General features: G+C 38.1%; 1 protein-coding gene across 1 annotated transcript; it reads right to left on the reverse strand.

Annotated features, from left to right (window-relative positions):
• Positions 1-3,472: 3,472 nt before the first annotated feature.
• On the reverse strand, positions 3,473-18,580 carry nkain5 (sodium/potassium transporting ATPase interacting 5). Its single transcript, XM_072680939.1, has 6 exons — positions 18,345-18,580; positions 12,938-13,075; positions 12,679-12,759; positions 10,181-10,378; positions 8,235-8,295; positions 3,473-6,328 (listed from the first exon to the last, which is right to left on the reverse strand). The coding sequence occupies exons 1-6, from the start codon at positions 18,396-18,398 to the stop codon at positions 6,315-6,317; spliced, it is 546 nt and encodes a 181-aa protein (XP_072537040.1). The 5' UTR covers positions 18,399-18,580; the 3' UTR covers positions 3,473-6,314.
• Positions 18,581-19,040: the final 460 nt, after the last annotated feature.

Genomic DNA, 19,040 nt, shown 5'->3' on the forward strand with positions numbered 1-19,040 from the left:
TTGACACGATTTTCACTTTCCACTGAAATTCAACGTCTGCCCCATGCTGGAGGTTGATGTCATGGCAATGATGGGTTTTGATGTTAGTCCGATTTGCACAACATCATTCTGGCATCTGATGGCGTCCGGTACCTGCTGGGATTGCTTTCTCCCTCACCTTTTACCATGACCATTGGAAACCTCATTACATTCTTCAAAAGCAAAATTCAAGAAAAACAAAACACAAGAGGAACAGCCCTACTTAGACTGGGACACCTTTAAACTGTCAAACTGATACTCTTAATTCTTTTACTCTACGAAACATACTAGGAAACATATGAAGGCTGATACTTACGTATGTTCTCAAACATATTCTAGATTTATTTAGCTTTTAATATGCACGATTATGGCTGGTATATGGCTGGAGTGTCTGTGAAAGAAATTTACAACCTAAAACTATCCATCCTGCTTTGTGGTTCTTGAGAGGCCAAGTAAGTTATTTATTTCAGAAAAATCCACCTTCTGGACAAGCTTCTGGACCTAGCTGGAAAACATCTGGACCTGGGTGGAAAACCTCTACTGGCTGGTAGTTACTATTGACAATCGTAATCATTAGTGAGGACATGTGAACAAATAGGAAAAACAATAAAACAGTATTTGCCCACTACAATGGAGTTTAGTGGCCGTCCCATTTAACCAGCAATACCATCCCACTTTACTTGTGTGTTAGTGAAGTGGGAGAGGATAAAGTGCTTATAATGAAAAAACATGTATAAAAAGTATAAAAAAGTATATTTATAGCCCACATTTATAAATCTTACAAATAAAAATTCTTAAGCTTAATGTACCAGTCTCATATTGCTATGCCATTTCACTCACCATTGATTTTCATGATCCTGGTTCAGAAATGAATCCAGTTAGTATGTAGTATGTAGACTGTAGTAGTGAGTTGATTGCTTGCATGAAAATATGGACAGGTTAAGCCTGCCACTTTTTATTTATTTATTTTTTTTAACCAATTTTCATTCTAAATAAATACAGAAAAGGCAAGGTTAGCAGAGCTGGAGGACAGTGCAGAGCTGGCTTTGTAGAAGACCAGTAAATGATTTACATCACTCCTGTGTGTGTATATGTGTTGTGTGTTGTGTGAGATTTAATATGTATTACATAAAACTGAAGCAGATTCGTTGTTTCCTGAAATGGTCTGTGAAATGCTCTGTTTACTTGATCAGTAGGAAGTGAAATGTGCTTCCAGTGCACTGATGACATAAGTAACAGTAAATCATTTTTTTTTTCACACAGACACACACTACACACACACTTAGAGGGTGGTGAAAATGACAAAAAAACATCTTTGGAAATGACTAGCATCTCGTAAGCAGTAAGATGGCTTTGAGTATTTGCATGCCCACAAATGTTATGTGTGTTACGTGAAGTGTGTTACGTGTTCACATAGGACACACATCATCGACCCATTCTTTAACCCAACTTTACACTAAAACTACCCTTTTGATCGAATGAGCCTATTTCACTTTTTTCAGTTAGAAACAATACACCTTACTGAGCATCAGACCAGATAAAAACCTCTCTTTTCTGTTGGCCCACATTAACTACTCCAGGAAAGAAGAAGACAGCTCACCCACACACTGACTTTACTTCTGAGAATACTCATCCCTAACCGAACCCTGACCTGATGCCTCATGAACCTCACCCTAAGCATGTTTTACTGTAAGGAGGAAAGCAAAACCTATTAACTGTAATGACACACACACACACACATATATATATATGTGTGTGTATAGATAGACTAATATGTGTAAACTTTTAGTTTTTACACCTATTAGTACTTTTATTATTATAGTATTTGTGAAACTGTAAATATTAAGTTAAAATTGGGATTTTATTTTAGGAACAGCTCTTGCTGTGCTCAACAGGCTAGAATAGAAATAGTTATTTTTTAACAAATTTGGATTCTGGTTATCATTCTATGTTAAGATTTACAATACACGCCAGTTATTTAACTCATCGCTGCAAACTCGATTAAATTACTAGTTGGGTTCCACTTTCAGTACAACGTCAAATACACTGAGCCATTTCTGTGTATTCAGGAATTATTGGTCAGCTTGCTTCAAACTTCTTCTGCATTCATATCAACAAACAGGTCTTTTTACAAAGTATGTTCAAATAACTATATACAACTGGAAATTCCAATAGTTAGGTCTAAAGTTGGAATGACAGCTTTCAGTTACAGTGCTCATTTCATGCATGGAATGATCTGCAGAAACAGCCAACAGATTTATTTAGATATTTAGATATTTCTTTGAATTTGTATATACATATGTTTGCTCTTGTTAAATTATTTTTGTATGTATGTGTATGTATGTATCTTTTTTCTCTATTTGTTGTTATTTAGGATGTAGTGTCTTTGTTTATGTGCCTCCAGAGCTCACTTGTAAAAGAGATTTTTAATCTCAATGACTATCCTGGTTAAATAAAGGTAAAAAAGAGAACATTTGTCAGTGTATTTGGTTTAACTCTAAGTATCTCTAAGTATATTTAAGTAATGGATGTGACATTTCATAATAAAGATTGTTTTGGGAGGAATTTTGGCATAATTTTCTTGGAGTTTGTGATCATCCTTTTGAATCTTCTGTGCAGGTACGGAATAACAGTAAACTATATTTCTGGTTCACTAATTCAATGTTCCTGATTCCAATCGGTAAAAAAGAAGCCAAAGGATCCATGTGGTATTCTAAAATGACTTCTAAATGAGGCATCTTTAGAAATTTCAGGCACAAAGTAACTGTAAATGTTCAATATACACTGATAACTTTACACTCTTAAAAAATAAAAAACATTTTTGAAAAAGAAAAAGAGTTGGGGGGGGGGGTGAAGAACATTTTAAAGGTTTACAGAGGTCAATGTAAAGGTTTACCAATATTAAGGTTCTTCATAGTCACAGCTCCATTACAAAAACAGATCTTTATGCAATCAAAAGTGGTTCTCCTATGGCATTAAATAACCCTTTGTAGCACCTCAATTTTTAAGAGTGGACAAAGAAGGATCTGAAGGATCTGAAAGATCTAGGTAAAATTGGTCAAAGGAAATCTGAAAAACATTACATTTATGCTCATTTGTTTGTGGAATTTGTTCATTTGACGGAGAAAAACAGTGAAACAGATATTCAGGCTAGCTTACTGAAAACATTTCGGCACAGCGTATGTGTTATAAAGGTAGCTAGGTGTTGTAATCAGAGTTTATGCACTAGTGAGGTTATGAAACCTGCAGAGTCAAGCACTTTTAAAAGTGTGCCACTTTACCAGACAATGTAAAGCCAGGAAGAGGATGTAAAAGATAATGAACCCTCGGGAGAGTTACCTTCCTCGCAAAGTATCTGCTGTTTAATTTCTCTAGAGTCCCTGTGGCATTTGTGAGAGAAAGAAACAGGAGTAGGTGAAAAGAGAGGCAGTTTCTGTATTTAACACCACATCGTTTATCAGGTACAAGGCATTATCACTCTTAAATCTCACACAGCAAACTCAAACGGAATAGATTACACAGTAGATGCCTATCTACTTTGGTGTCCTATTACCTTACCATAGGTAATTGTATTCTGATAAGATGAAGGGAGTGTAAATAAAAAAATGATTTTAACATAATTCTCCAAAAAAAAACAAATTTAATCCACATCACAGACCCGTAATTACACACAGTAACAGTCACTGGCAAGTCAAAGTGGAGTACAAACACAATGAAAACACATTTACAGCCAACCAACATTACTTAGTGAATTTTGTCACTGCTGAACTGCATCAATAACGAAATAAAAAGGTGGACGTCTCTAAATAAGGCCATGATAAGTGGCAGTGCGTTAACAAGTGCTACCTGAGCGTTCTCGCTGTGGCCACTAGGTGTCTTCAACAAGTCAACATCTGTAATAAGAGTAAGAAGTGAACACTATTCATTTCAAAACATCACACAAACTGGACCATAAGTGTGTATGCACTTGTTCATAATAAAAAATAATAGGAATACAATAATAATCAAAATCACTCAAATTAAAACAGGAACAAGAAATGTGACTAAATATTGACTAAAAAGTAGTTCAATGCAATAAGTAGCTGTGATGGCTACATATTAAATGTCCTCTATTTACATATTTAAAAAAATTAAAACATTAAAGTGGGACCCTACATACAACCTCACCTTTGCCTTCATTTACAGGCGAATGTGTAAACACGCACACATACAATGCATTCGGAAAGTCTTGAGACCCTCCTGTTTTTTTCAATTTGTTATGCTGAGGCCTTGTGCTAAAACTTATGAAAAGGTTCCTCGCTCAGTCTGTACTTAATACCCCATAATGAAAAAGTGAAAACAGAATTTTAGATGGTTTTTTTTTATTATTATTATTAAAAGGAAAAACTAAAATTGACATTAGTATTCTGAGCCTTTGCTATGTTAATTTAGCTTTCTCTTGATCCTCTTTGAGATGTTTCTACAGCTTGATTGGAGTCCACTTGGGGTTAATTTAGTTGACTGGACATGAACTGAAAAGACACACACCTGTCTATGTAAGGTCTCACAGCTGACAATGCATATCAGAGCAGAAACCAAGCCATGAGGAGATAAGAACTGCTTGTAGAGCTCAAAGACAGGATTGTGTGGGGGCACAGATTTGAAAAAGGCTACAGAAACATCTGATGCACTGAAAGTTTCCAAGATCACAATCAAAACTAAATAATCAGGAGAGAAGGGCCTTGGTAAGAGAAGAACCCAATGGCCATTGTGGCAGAGTGTCTAGACAGAAGCTACTCCACAATATTCTCTGTTCTGATAAAACCAAGGCTGAACTTCGTGTCTTAAACCAGGCACTGCTTACCACCTGCCCAATTCTATCCCTACAAGTGAAGCATGGCAGTGGCAGCATCATGCTGTGGGGGTGTTTTTAGCAGCTGGGACAGGGAGACTGGTGAGGGTTGAGGGAAAGCTGAACTGAGCAAAGTACAGAGATATTCTCAATGAAAACCTGATGCAGAGTGCTCGAGAGGATGCAATATTTTACTTTTTCAATAAATTTGCAAAAAAATGCTACAGTTCTGTTTTCACTTTCTTATTATGGGCTATTGGGTGCAGAATGATGAGGGGGGCCATTGGACAAATCAAATTGGACAAGGCCACAACATAATGAAAAAGTAAAAGGGTCTGAAGACTGTACATATGCATTGTTTATGCAGACACACATATACATATTGTCACTGTCACGCAAGAACCTCTATTCTTCATAACTACAACTTTACAGGAGAAAGAAAAAACTCCTTTATTTTTGAATGGGAGTTGATGTAAAAAGATTTTATTCCAAGTAATTTTGGAGCATTTCTATTGCCCATTCATGAAGTGTGTAATCTTAGCTTTTGGCTAAACAACAAGAACTGTAAGATCATGCATGTTAATGCCATGGCTTAACCAAAGGGGATATTGGCAAAAAAAAAAGAAAAGTGGAACAGTTCATGTACTTGGGAAGCGTCATAGGCCTCAACTGGGACGTAGAAGCAAATGTCAAGTGCCGCATCCAGAGGATGAATAAGATCTGGTCCTCTACATCCACCTCCCTTAAAATCAAGCTTTGCCTCTTCACCTCAATTGTCACTCCGACTACCATCTACACTAGCAAGACCTGGAAGGCATCTGAAAGAATCAACAGGCGTTTGCCTGTTTTCCAACTAGGATGCCTACACAGAAGCCTCAAGATCTGCTGCTACGACCACACTACCAATGTGGAAGTCTTTCGAACTGCCATACTCAAATAAAGTAAAAAAAGTGCAAAAACTGAGATACAAGGTTTTTTGGGTGACAGCAATGACATGTACACGTATATATTGCAAATAAGTTATTACTTTCAGAAGTAGTTGATCTTCCAATGTTATAGACATTTAGAAAAATGTAAGAACCTCTCTACCTTTATGTCAATGTATGGGAAAAAACACAACAGGATAAGGTTCACAATATCTACAAAAATATATGTATCTTATAAATGAGTCCTTATCAGTGAGGTCAGAGATCAGAGAAATGTGATGAAAACCAGTTTTTGCATCACTTAGATGTTCACTAGTTCATTTGACACATGAATCAAGTGTACATTGGAAGTTGCTCTTGTATTTTTGATATGTGCAGAACGTGCTAAAATATTCTGGGCAAGGTTTAAGTGTCTTAAACACAAACATGAGTCGTTCATTGGGTGATTGCTTATCAGGTATGTTACTGTTTCTTTGGAGTATCTTGAGAAATGGCTCCATCTGCTCTTCCTTGTCCTCTTCTTCTTCTTCACACGTTCCTCACTTATAAAGATCTGAAATAATAAGACAACACAGAACATGAAATTTAACTGTATTCTGCTTTTCATTTTCTGAGATTTAGCTTCTGGGGTATAACAACACTAAACTACACAAAAGGTTATAGTTCTGAATACATACACTTTCAATGATACACACCGACCAACACCTTGTTTCTACAGACACCGTTTATTTTATCAGCCCCACTTACCATATAGGAGCACTCTGTAGTTCAGACTGTAGTCCATCTTTTTATCTACATACTTTGTTAGCCTCCTTTCACCCTGTACTTGTTCCTGTTCAATGGTCAGGACCCCACAGGACTACCACAGATCAGGTATTATTTGGGGGATGGGTCATTCTCAGCATTGCAGTGACACTGATGTGTTAGTGGCATGTTAGTATGTGTTCAAGTGCATCAGACACATCAGTGCTGCTGGAGTTTCTAAACACCTCAGCATCACTGCTGGACTGAGAATAGTCCACCAACCACAAATATCCAGCCAATAGTGTTCTGTGGGCAGCATCATGTAACCACTGATGAAGGACTAGAGGACAATCAACACACACTGTGCAGCAACAGATGAGCTTTTGCTTCTGACTTTACATCTACAAGGTGGACCAACTAGGTAGGAGTGTCTAAGAGAGTGGACATTGAGTGGACATGGTGCTTAAAACTCCAGCAGCACTGCTGTGTCTGATCCACTCGAACCAGCGCACGTCAGTGTCACTGCAGTGCTGAGAATGACCCACCACTTCAATACTACATGCTCTGTGGTGGTCCTGTGGGGTCCTGACCATTGAAAAACAGGGTGAAAGGAGGTTAACAAAGTATGCAGAGAAACAGATGGACTAAAGTCTGGAATTATAGAACTACAAAGCTGCTAAAATGGACAATGAGCGCAGAGACAAGGAGGGGGTGTTAGTGTTATGGCTGATCGGTGTATAGTACATTTGCTCCAATGTAAAATCATTTTAAGAGGCTTCATATTGTAACATTTACAAAAGAATATGGGAAAGAACCAAGTAAGAATCCATATGGATATTTAAGTGGGTCATGGATTTATGTAGAAGCATTGCCTTTACTAAAAAAACATTCAGAACCCATGCATGTTGTCACTGCACAAATACTTTGTTTTATTTTTACACTTATTTCTAATTCACCCCATTTTCTACCCCACTTTGGAATGCTGACTACCCAATCCCCGTTCATGTCGTTCGCTGTACACATAGCACTTGAAAGGTGAAGACACCTCTTTTTGAACTGCTGCTGATGCAGGTAGCCAGCATGCTCAAATGAAAGCAAGGCTCTAATACAACAGCTAACAGATCTGTGCTGACCAACATTACAATAGGAGTGATGTGGGGAGGAAGCACCATCAACCCACCCTTGAGGAAGCAAGGCCAGTTGTGTTCTATCAGACAGCAGTTGTGCTGCTGATGGCAAGCCGCATGACCGTAGATGCAGGATCATAGTGGCAGCCCCTTAGCCCTATGGGCCACTCTAAAATGTACTGTTATCTTAAAATAACAATAAACTTCATCTGTGGCATATACCATTATAGCACTCCCTTTCATATATGATTGATTAAATATACTGAACCAAAAGGGTTTCTGTTTAGCACGTTTATGGGTTTTTGAGCAACCACTTGCATCCCCCCTGTGGTGTAGTAAATATGAAAAACTTTCCTCAACACTTGTGCACCAATATGTATCTGTGTAGGAAGACATGATTCTCTCATAGTCTATTTAAACTAGATGTGGCTCCAAACCAATGATCCAATTTACCAGTGAAATCGACTGACAAGACCCCTAGAACGCAAAAAAACAAAATAAGGATACGACACAACAACGTCAAAATCAAGAAACTTGCAAATATAACAAATGAGACAACAAAAAGGCTTGCTAGCTTCTTTTACTTACAGGTGTCCTCTTCGTCATTGAAGACGCTGACCACGTAGCAGCCGAACACAAATCCCAGCAGCTGTGGGGGGACACAGATGAAACCATTTATACATTATAAGATACACACATACTCCAAAGAACAATCTTGTGTACGTGTGTGTTTGGGCACAACAGTGCCGACAGTAATGCCTGGCCCACACTACAGGATGATGTGAGAGAAAATGTGAGAGACAGATTCAGTCATTCTTTAGTCATCACAATCCCTACACAACAATAATTTGTGCACAGCAGCAAGACACAGGCTATATCCCGACTAGTGCCTTCACTAGGGTTTAAAGAAAAGTGATTTAGGATGTAGCCACAGATTACTATGCTGCTGTGCTAGCTTTAATTTGGCAGCATAAAATAAACAATTAAATATTTGATCTGACTTAGTCTGACATCAAATAAGCTAAAATAATTTAAATATTCTATTCAAGCTGCTGGTCACCCTTCATCAGTTATCTGTCTTTCACAAATGACAAGGGCTGCAGTTAGTATTCCATCGATTATTCCATTAAATTATCAAGTAATTCGATAAGAAATACTTTTAAATACTTTATTAAAGACCAATTGTAAATATGTATACACATGGACAAAATTTTTGTACCCTCAGTTAATGAAAGAAAAACCCACAATGGTCACAGAAATAACTTGAATCTGACAAATGTAATAATAGATAAAAATTCTATGAAAATGAACAAATGAAAATCCGACATTGATTTTGAACCATGCTTCAGTAAACTTAGGCCTGGACAAAAATGATGGTACCCCTGAAAATAATGTGACCATAGGGACATGTTAAATCAAGGTGTGCCCACTAATTAGCATCACAGGTGTCTACAATCTTTTAATCAGTCAGTGAGCCTATATATATAGGGCTACAGGTAGTCACTGTACTGTTTGGTGACATGGTGTGTACCACACTCAACATGGACCAGAGGAAGCAAAGGAAGGAAAGAGTTGTCTCAGGAGATTAGAAAGAAAATTATAGACAAGCATGTTAAAGGTAAAGGTTATAAGATCATCTTCAAGCAGCTTGATGTTCCTGTGACTACAGTTGCACATATTACTTAGATAACAGCAGAACACAGCTAAAAACACCCAAGAATGGCTACGAGGAAAACACGAGGACTATTCTGAAGTGGCCTTCTATGAGCCCTGACCTAAATCCTATTGAGCATTTTTGAAACATGTTGTCAAGAAAAGGCATCCTTCAAACCTGAGACAACTGGAGCAGTTTGCTCATGAGGAGTGGGCCAAAATACCTGCTGAAAGGTGCAGAAGTCTCATTGACAGTTACAGGAAACGTTTGATTGCAGTGATTGCCTCAAAAGGTTGTGCAACAAAATATGAAGTTAATTAATATATTAACTTAAAAAATAATTTCTGTCCAGGTCTGTTTATTTTTTTTTAAATACTTCTGTTGAAGCATGGTTAAAAAGCAATGTCTGACTTTCATAGGTTAATTTTCATAGAATGTTTATTTATTATTACTTTTGTCAGATTCAGGTTATTTCTGTGACCATTGTGGGTTTTTCTTTCATTAACCGAGGGGTACCAACAAAAAAAAACCTCCTAAAAAACCTTTTTAATTTTTTAAAAATGTTTATTCAGTTGAACATACTGTAGCTGTCCACACAATGCAGTCTTTACAACACTGTGATTTACTGAAAAATCATAATAATTATCATTATTACTATTGTTATTTATTACAAGGCCTAAATATCATTCTGTACATAAGAGTGGCTACCGTACATTTATTTAATATGTTGAGGTGTTGTCATACACTTGTTAACCCTACTCACTGCAATCAAACTTATCTGCATATAATAATAATAATAACTAATGAATCAGAATGTAGTGTGGGCCAGGCATAACTGGGAATACCCTGCAGACTTTGACCTGCAGCTTACTGTACTTACTGAAATGAGCAGTTGCAGTGCACTGTGCAGAACCTCTATGTACTGGTACTCCAGCACGCAGCCTAGTGTTGAGATCAGAGCAGGGCTGTCTTCACTCTGCCACTTAGCTGCTGGAAGGTCCCTGTTCTCACAACCCGGTCCATTGTCCTTCCACCAGGAACCATGTGAGGACAGCCCCAGAGACATGTAGTCACTCTCCTAAACAACACAGTAATGACAGATCACCACAACTGTTGTAAGCAGTATAAAGCTATGGAGAGCTTCCAATTCAAAGCCCCATAAAGCTATGGATTGGAAGCTATGCTGGGAAATGACAGTCAATTGACTAATTATAGTCAATAAATATTTAAATAAAGATATATTTATTTCAGCTAATAGTTCAGCCACCTAAATCAAGATTAGGCTAATTATGTGCACATAGTATATTAATGCAACACTGTTGACCCTTTTAATTAGGCTGATTATTAACCCCTACTACTATGGATCATTTAGTAAGTACTACAAACCTAATGTGTAAATTAGACTATGTGTCCAAATGTTTCTGGACATCCCTTCTAGGAAATGCTTTTCGCTACTTTATGTTACACCCATTGCTGATGCAGATGTACAAAGGCACACACACTGCTTGTCTAGTCTCTTTTGAGAAGCACTGTCAATGGAATAGGACTCTCTAGAGCAGATTAACATGAACCTATTGGTATGCCTAATGCCAAACGTGGGTAAGAGGGGTGCCACCTTTGGGACTGACCTCCTGACCTCACCAACATTCTTGTCGCTGGATGCAATCAAATCTTCACAACAATGCTCTAAAATCTAACAGAAAGTCTGCCCTGAACAGTAGAGACAGTTACTTCAACAAAAGCAGAATAAACTCTTTTTAATTCCCTTCATTTTGGAGTACCCAATGAATGAGGAGGCGTCCCAATACTTTTGTCCATATAGTGTATTACACAACATGTTTTAAGTGTTGCTAATCTTTGTCCAACCATTTATTCATAGATACATTAATCTATTAGTAGCTATACTAATGTGTAATATGCATGTGCATTTCCAGTGGCACCCACACATGTGGTTGGCCGTTACAGGCTGTGTGTCTGTGACTGTGAAGAATCTGGGAGGAGAGATGGGCCTTTACTAGTTCAGAGAAAGAAAAGCAGGTGGTAAAGGCATGCACACTCTACCAGCTGGCAATGTACATTGCTCATAACCAAGAATGTGAAGACAGTTGTTCCTGAATAGTCTTCAGAAATGACTCACACCACAAAAGCTCTCAGTTGCACACCTAGGTACAGCCTCTGTATTTAATTCAACATAAAAGACAATATTGCACAACGAAGGACAATATACACAGCTACTCTGCCATTTATTACAGAAAAAATGCAAACTATAAAAGGCTAGAAGTCAACATTTTTGTAGTTATTTGTATAATTGTCTGTTTACAATTTTTTAATAATGTTTATGTCACTCATCTGGCCCTTCTAGATGTTCTGTAAAATACTTCTGATGTTTTATAGACATGGTTTCCTTCAGTTAACCTTTCCATGAAGTATGTGATAGATAGTGGGCCGTGCAGTCATGTGGAGGTCTGATTTGCCTTTCTTATAAGCATATGAGCAGTTCTCTCTGATCGTTTTCTTGGTCTTCCAAATCTCATAGGCTCTTATAAGCATGGCCACATATTGCAACTGCTCTTTTACAGCGAGCTTGAATGCATTCTCGGTGATGAGACCAGCTGTCAGACACTGGAACTCCTTGATAGCTCCTGTGATGCCAGCGAAGATGAAACCGAAACTTCACATGTAGCACTGCTCTTTTGCTCATGCGTTTCAGTTTAGGAGCGTAAACTGTTCAAACAAATGTCAGACACAGGTCACATTAAATTGACTGTGTGAATAGCCTAAAAAAACATTCAACAGATTTGATGAGAAATCGGATTTGGGCCACTTTACCTGCTGTGTGAACATAGCCACATAGACCTCCACAGTAACTGTGCCTTTTCTTAATAACATTCTGCAATGTAGAAACCACAAGCAGGTTTTTATAGCCCTCCCCTCCTTTGTAGACATTGAGTACTTTCCTTTTCAGATATTCAGACTAGGTGTTAGTACGAGGTTCCATGTGTGAGTGATAGAATTTGTAAAGCTTGGAAAAAGACATGATTCAGGTGACAGTTCCTAATTACAGTTGGTGCCATGACTCAAGCTTGAGTTGCTTATCAAGATCTGAGACCTTGTTATATAAAAAGGCCTTTGCAGCACTTAGGGTGATTTAGATTCGATTTATGTTATGAAGAACAGATTAGGATTTACTCTAATTCTTATGTTTTATGTTTCATTAGATACAGAGGCTCTGTTTACTCTTTCTCAACAAAATGCACCCTCATAGTAGGTGTATCTGATAAAATGGTCATAAAGTCAAGGCACAAGTTATTGGTGTATTCTATAAACCGATCACTCAGTGTATATGAATAAATGTAGTGAAGATTTGGGGCCTTTTACCTTAGAAAGGCCTCCCAGATCAAGGTAAAGGCAACAGATGAAGATATTCCATGTCACCCAGAGGACAGTCCAGGCTATGTACTGAGAGAGAATAAGAAACATATGGGACTCAAAGTCATGCCATGCCATGTCAAGACTGTATCTGTTGACGTACTGATCATGAGGTCTTTCAACAGAAAACTGTCGGTACGTTCTTCATGCACTACACAATTTGTAAGTTCATGTACTATGTGTCGTATGCAAAATCAACTTTACGTACGAGTATAACATAACGAGGGTGGTACTGGATGGCCCCAAAGAGTCCAAGTATGACCACGATGATGTGAAAAAAGTTGACCAGGATGGGAGTCCACTGGTAACCCAGAAAATCAAATGCCTGCCTCTCCAAAGCAGTGATCTAGAAAGAGAAAGATAAACAGAGAGAGATAACGTTTTTTTCATAAGAGATTCCTAATATCAGGTCTGGGTCAATAACAAACAACAATAATGAGCCTTGATTACTCTTGTTAAGGCTAATACCAGTACTAACAACCAATCATTTGACTTTTTTTAACAGATGGTTTAGGCACCAGCTCACCTGATTTACTGTGATTAAGCACTGATTTACCAAACCAGGTACTGGGTGCTAACTATATATATATACTATTTTAATAATACAAGACTTACAGGCTTTGGAGATGTTTTAATTAACAGTGAAAAATCATGACATTTTGTATTATTTTTTTTGCACAGTACTGTATGTGAATGCAGGGAGTGTAAATCAAATGTGCATCTACATGTAAATGCAGCAGAGTATGTCCAGTGTAGGGTTACAAATCATGCTCAAAGACTTTTTATTGCAGTAACAGTGATGTTCTTGCCGATACATGGAATCAAACCTCGTAGAGATTGAACAATGTAGTGTTGCATGATGCTTTCAGAATCATACAGACAACGACAGATGTTTAGATTTGACCAATATTTCTCAGAAATACTTAATGACCTTTATTGCAGATTAAAGAAAATGAATGGAAGAGAAGAATGAACTACTGTGTTTAAATGTCTGAATGTGATCAATTCTATAATCACTTCAGATCCTATATAAGATGCTCAAGTAGCTCACTTGACTCAGTGTTTCAGTTCTCCTTCATGTTGCTTCTATGTCACAGACAGACATGGACGGACTTACATGATACATCTAGTAGTATTTTTTAAGGGGACAGTACATGAACACACAGTAGAGGATATAATAACAGAATGAAAAAAAAACGACATGTGCAAGATTATATCGATTAGAGGTTCTGAATGTCGGTTTTGTTTATCTGCCCAGCCCTAAACAATAGATATTAGCATTGGCCAAGAATTCCCATTCTGTTTACACCTGGCATTAACATGCGTTTTTGGTGATCAGATTACATTCGGAATTATAAAAAGCCAGATGTAAACACCCCCGAGACGCATTGTGACCAGATCACGATCAGATCACTGAAACCACTTTGGAGGTGGTCAGAGATGGATCTTGTCCACATTTAATACAAGTGTAAACGGAATGTAATCAGATTCAGTCTGGCAAGCGGAAATATGCCTGTAATATCCCAAGTAATAATTACTGTGGATCTTGGCTTCTCACTCCCTCTTGTTCCATCTCTCTTGCATTATCTTTCACTGTGTGTGTGTGTTTGTCGTGTTCATGCTTATTTACCTGTAGATGAGAGCAGCATTACAGAGTTTGTTCTCTTCCGGTCTAAATAGTCTGTCGCATTTTCTGATAGAGCCGTGACAAGAATGCAAGAACCGTGTATTGTTTCACAGCGTTGAAGACCAACACTGGTCCTCTAAACTGTTCACAGCCTCCCGGAGCAGGACAACTTTGAGGAGAAACAAAGTTTCTACAGGAAATAAAATAGGAATGATGTATGTGCTGGTGTATTAAATCATGATATTAAATCAGATCTCATCTCTAAACACGCCCTTTATGCAAGGCGTAATGTATCTATTTCAAGACACTACGTGTCTTATCGCCAATTATCATCTATAAATTCTATAAAAAATCATATATCATCTGCTTTTATATTGTGCCCCACCACAGCTTATAAAACAGTTGCACTCATTTTGCCTCCCGGAAGAAAAGACACTGACACATGTGCCCTGATCCCAGCGATCCTGAAGACCCCCATCTCCACTGGGTCTCCAGAGATGCACAAAAGAATGCACTGCCTTTATTTTTCCACATGCTAGCTTTTCACTCAATGTTGCCTAGGTAACAGAGCCAAGGGGGTTACAATGCTTGTCACGGAGAACGCGGGAGAGAGAGAGCGACAGAGAGAGAGATGGATGGGGGGGTGAAGGTTTAACTTTGAGGTCAGCCACTTGATCACTCATCTGAGAGGTGATGGATGTGGAACTGGGAGGGGGGGTCCTTTTCTCTTTCATAAAGCTCTACAGCAATCATAAAACCAGGGCCTACAGCTCCCTTCCACCGTCTACCCATCCCCCCAATGCACACACCCACCCACCTCTCCCTCTCTCTCGCCATTACAGTGTGGCTGCCTTCTATACCAGCAAGCCTTAGATCAACAATTGGAGAAATGTATATGTCCTCCATAAGCAATAAGACTGATCGGCATTAGAACATCTACATTTAAATATTCCACATGAATGTGCTTGTATGAATACATGTATTAAGTTAATCACACAAATGAACTGATAACAAGGTACTATACTCTACTGATTCACAATTATTGTACTCAATAATATCCAATGACAAAATATTGAGACAAAAAAGAGCTTGTCCTGCTTTTGTTGAACAAACTGTCTCCACTCTCCAGGCATGTCTTTCTACAAGATTTTGCAGCACTGCTATGAGGATTTGATTGAATTCAGCTACAAGAACATTAGTGAAGTCAGGATATGGGATGAGCACCACCCCACCTCATCCCCAACTCCCCAACTCATAAAAGTAATGGGTGGAGCACCATCATTCCAGAGAAAACAGTTGCACAGTTGCTCCACAGCTAAATGCTAGGGGGCCGGGGTGGGGGTAGGGGGTTTATACTTTAAACTGCATACATTTTTCAATACCATTAAAATAAGGAGTGGCTGAAGGCATGTTTTATGCTAATTTGCTAATGTTCCCTAAGTTTATTTAAACATTCAACCTGATAAAAGAACATTTATTCAAAAGCTGTGCACATGCTTCTGGGCCAAATAAGGCCCAGTAGAGCTACAGGTCACCTACGGCAATGGCAAGTGCTTCGTGGGCCAAGACTGACCCAGCTGCAGCAGTCACATTTAAAGTTCATCTTAAATGTCATAGCATTTGAACTCTGGACCACATGTGGTCCACAAGCAACCTGCCATGTGAAATATTCGCATAGCATTTGTATTTAGGCCAAAACTGACCCAAGTGTAGCCAGTTGTGGCCCTGTTCAGGCACCAGATTCAGACAAAGTCATTGTCATTGTTCCATATCAGTGTGGGCCGTAACTCATTTGCTATCTGAATAGAACACATTAGCCACATAAGAACATACTAGTAATGAAATAATTAATTGATTTCATTAATTATGAAACACAAAACATGTCAATTTCATGTAATATATTGTATTATTACCTAGCAATATAATTCAAACACCACAGACTGAATGATCGGAACGTCCACTGTATTGGTGCAGGTGGAAACTTTATCTACTTGGACAAGGTTCTTTATCCTTACGTAAATATTCAAGAACCCCTTTTCAGTTTATACAGAACCCCTTTGTCTTAGAGTATAGGACTATAAATCAGAAACCTAACCAATGAAGCCATCAATTATAGCCTGACCTCTTTTCACTCAAATAAACACATTGAAGTTTTCACAAAGATCTAGTTGTGCCTCTAAATGAGTACACATTATTTAAATATGTATTTATTTATAAAATATCTAAAATTAATATCACAGGATCATATCTAGTGGACAGGGAGTGCAAGAAATATCCTTAAATATAATTATATATACACACCCACTAAGCTCATGCACCTGTTAATGAGCAGATACGTTTGGTAGAACTGCAAAAACACCCACATTTTTAAGTTTATTAAGTTTATTCTGAGCTTTTTGCCAAATGAAACAACTGTGTGAACTATTGGAGGAACGACCTCAGAACTGGCACAGGAGCAAAACCACACTTTCTGCTTCGTGCCTACCACCCAGACCACCAATACCTCACCACAAATTGTATTTGTACCAGTAAAAAAGCAAGTATATGATAAAAAAAAGATTCATGATGGCTTAAAAAAACATTATTAACAATTATTAATAACAATTAATAATACTTGCCAACCCACTGCAGTCTATCCTGAGTGATACGTGGTGTTCTCCACATTAGACACGGTTAAGACACTTCATATCAGTGGACTACTGTCAGCATCACTAGCTCAAACCTCAGTTTGCACTTCACTTCATATAGTATCACTTGCTTTAAATAAGATTTAGGCGAGTGATGCAAACTGTAGTCCAGTCTAATAGAGTGTTTTACCAAGAGGTGTTCCAGCACGATCAATACATATAACCTCAATATTAATTAGTGATGTGTTTTGTAGAACATAAATGAAAGGGAAAAAATATTTTTGAGGAAAAGGTTAAGCATTTAAAATCTGTCAGCACTATTAATGCAACAGGCACTTATACAATACTTCAAAAGGTAACACCTCAGCGTTCGGCCTACAACTCTGAGTAATGTACTTGAAGCGAAAATTGAAATAAAAGAAATTTAGACATGCAAAAATAACGGAGATCTGAGTCACAGACAGATGGATTATGTGAGTCATGGATGTGAGATACAGCAGACAACCTCAAAAGTTCTGCAGTTCATGTAGCTCAACCCCTTAAAACACCTGTTATTACAAACGTCTATTACCAAAGAATAGCCCCACCAGTCCCTGTAGTTATTGAGGGGTTAATAAGTCTATGTAATAAGACGTTAATTAAAGCACTGCAGACTGAGGATCAGTATATAGGCAGGAGTGTGTCTCCTGGGCCATGAGGAAAAACTAATGCACTCTTCATTAATGCAAATGCATGAATCCCCCCAAAACTTCTTAACTTTCAGTGGATGTTATTGGACCTTTTTATTAGTCTATTCATCATGACAATTTCAGTCAGTATAATAAAATATAAAAAGTATAATATATATATATATGTATAAAAATATATAAAAGTATATAATAAAGTATAAAAAATATATATTTTTAAATAGGCTAAATCGTTTTTTGGCATTAGCGATATCAAAATGTTGAGAACTTGGACTAATTTGTAGAGATAATACTACGTTGTGGTACGTTTGCTATCCACCATATCGTTCAAGTACAGAAAAAAAAAAAACGCACGAACCCTTCATCCATTGTAATTATTAATAATTTATGGGTGACTTTTTGGTTGTATTACTATTACTACTCGTTACTGTGAAGCTGAATTCATAGATACGGATCATCCCAACCGGCTGCTCACCTCAAACAATGAGCCGCTGCCGGAGACTATAAGCCTTCGACCCGCCTCCTGAGAACACACCTCTCCTCTACCACCCCGAAACGCAACACATGCCTAAACTTTTAGAAGCCCATTTATCACAGCCAGCTGAAGACACTTTGACTTACTCAAGAACTGAACACGACAAATAACGTTTCCGAGACACAGCCACAGTCTCTTACCAGTTGAAGAGTGCACAGGAAGATCAGCACGCATCTCCCCGAGCAGCACCCCATTCTCTCCGCCTCCGAATCGAGCAGCAGCCCACAGAAGAGCACTCAGCCCGGCCGCTGGCTCACTTTCTAATCCTACAAAAATACAGCCACGGCGTTCATTTTCAACAAGTCTAGCTTTCACGTCCACTCTCAACCAGCAGCTACTCTTGTCTGTTAGCTCCCAGAACACAGTCAAAACACAGGCTCTAATAAACACTGGGTGGAGCCTGACTGGGTGGGAAGTAGGGTTGCCAGGTCCAGCAAGAATATCCAAATGCTGAAACTAGCCCTATTTACTTTTCCACATTCGACACCCAAAATGACTGATGACTGTATTAAAGCCTTTTATAATTAACTGGACCCCCGCCCCCCTTTTTTTGTGTCCACAACATTAGATTAGACGTTTAGGAATACGTTTAGACACATACAGATACTTTTACGTGTCTGTATTGACAACCACTGAAAATACATTTTCTGGAGAAGGCTTCAGCTGCAGACCTCAGGAGTTCCGTTATGAATTAATACTACTGTTTAAAATGTAATATTAATATTATTTTAGTTTACACATACAACTGCACTCTTTTATTGACTTCGATTTTAAACTTTGCTGAAATCATAAAACCATAAAGAGAACATTTTAGACACTTTAAAACCTATAGTTGC

This window comes from Salminus brasiliensis, chromosome 6 (assembly GCF_030463535.1).
Source record: "Salminus brasiliensis chromosome 6, fSalBra1.hap2, whole genome shotgun sequence".
Taxonomy (NCBI): Eukaryota; Metazoa; Chordata; class Actinopteri; order Characiformes; family Bryconidae; genus Salminus; species Salminus brasiliensis.

Excerpts from the sequence above, each read along its gene's own strand:
- nkain5 (XM_072680939.1), bottom strand. The coding sequence starts at position 18,398 with ATGGGGTGCTGCTCGGGGAGATGCGTGCTGATCTTCCTGTGCACTCTT. Across the intron at positions 13,076-18,344 it reads TCCTGTGCACTCTTCAACTG|ATCACTGCTTTGGAGAGGCA; the intron begins GTAAGAGACTGT and ends TTCTCTTTCTAG. Across the intron at positions 10,379-12,678 it reads ATCTGGGAGGCCTTTCTAAG|GAGAGTGACTACATGTCTCT; the intron begins GTAAAAGGCCCC and ends TGTGTTGTTTAG.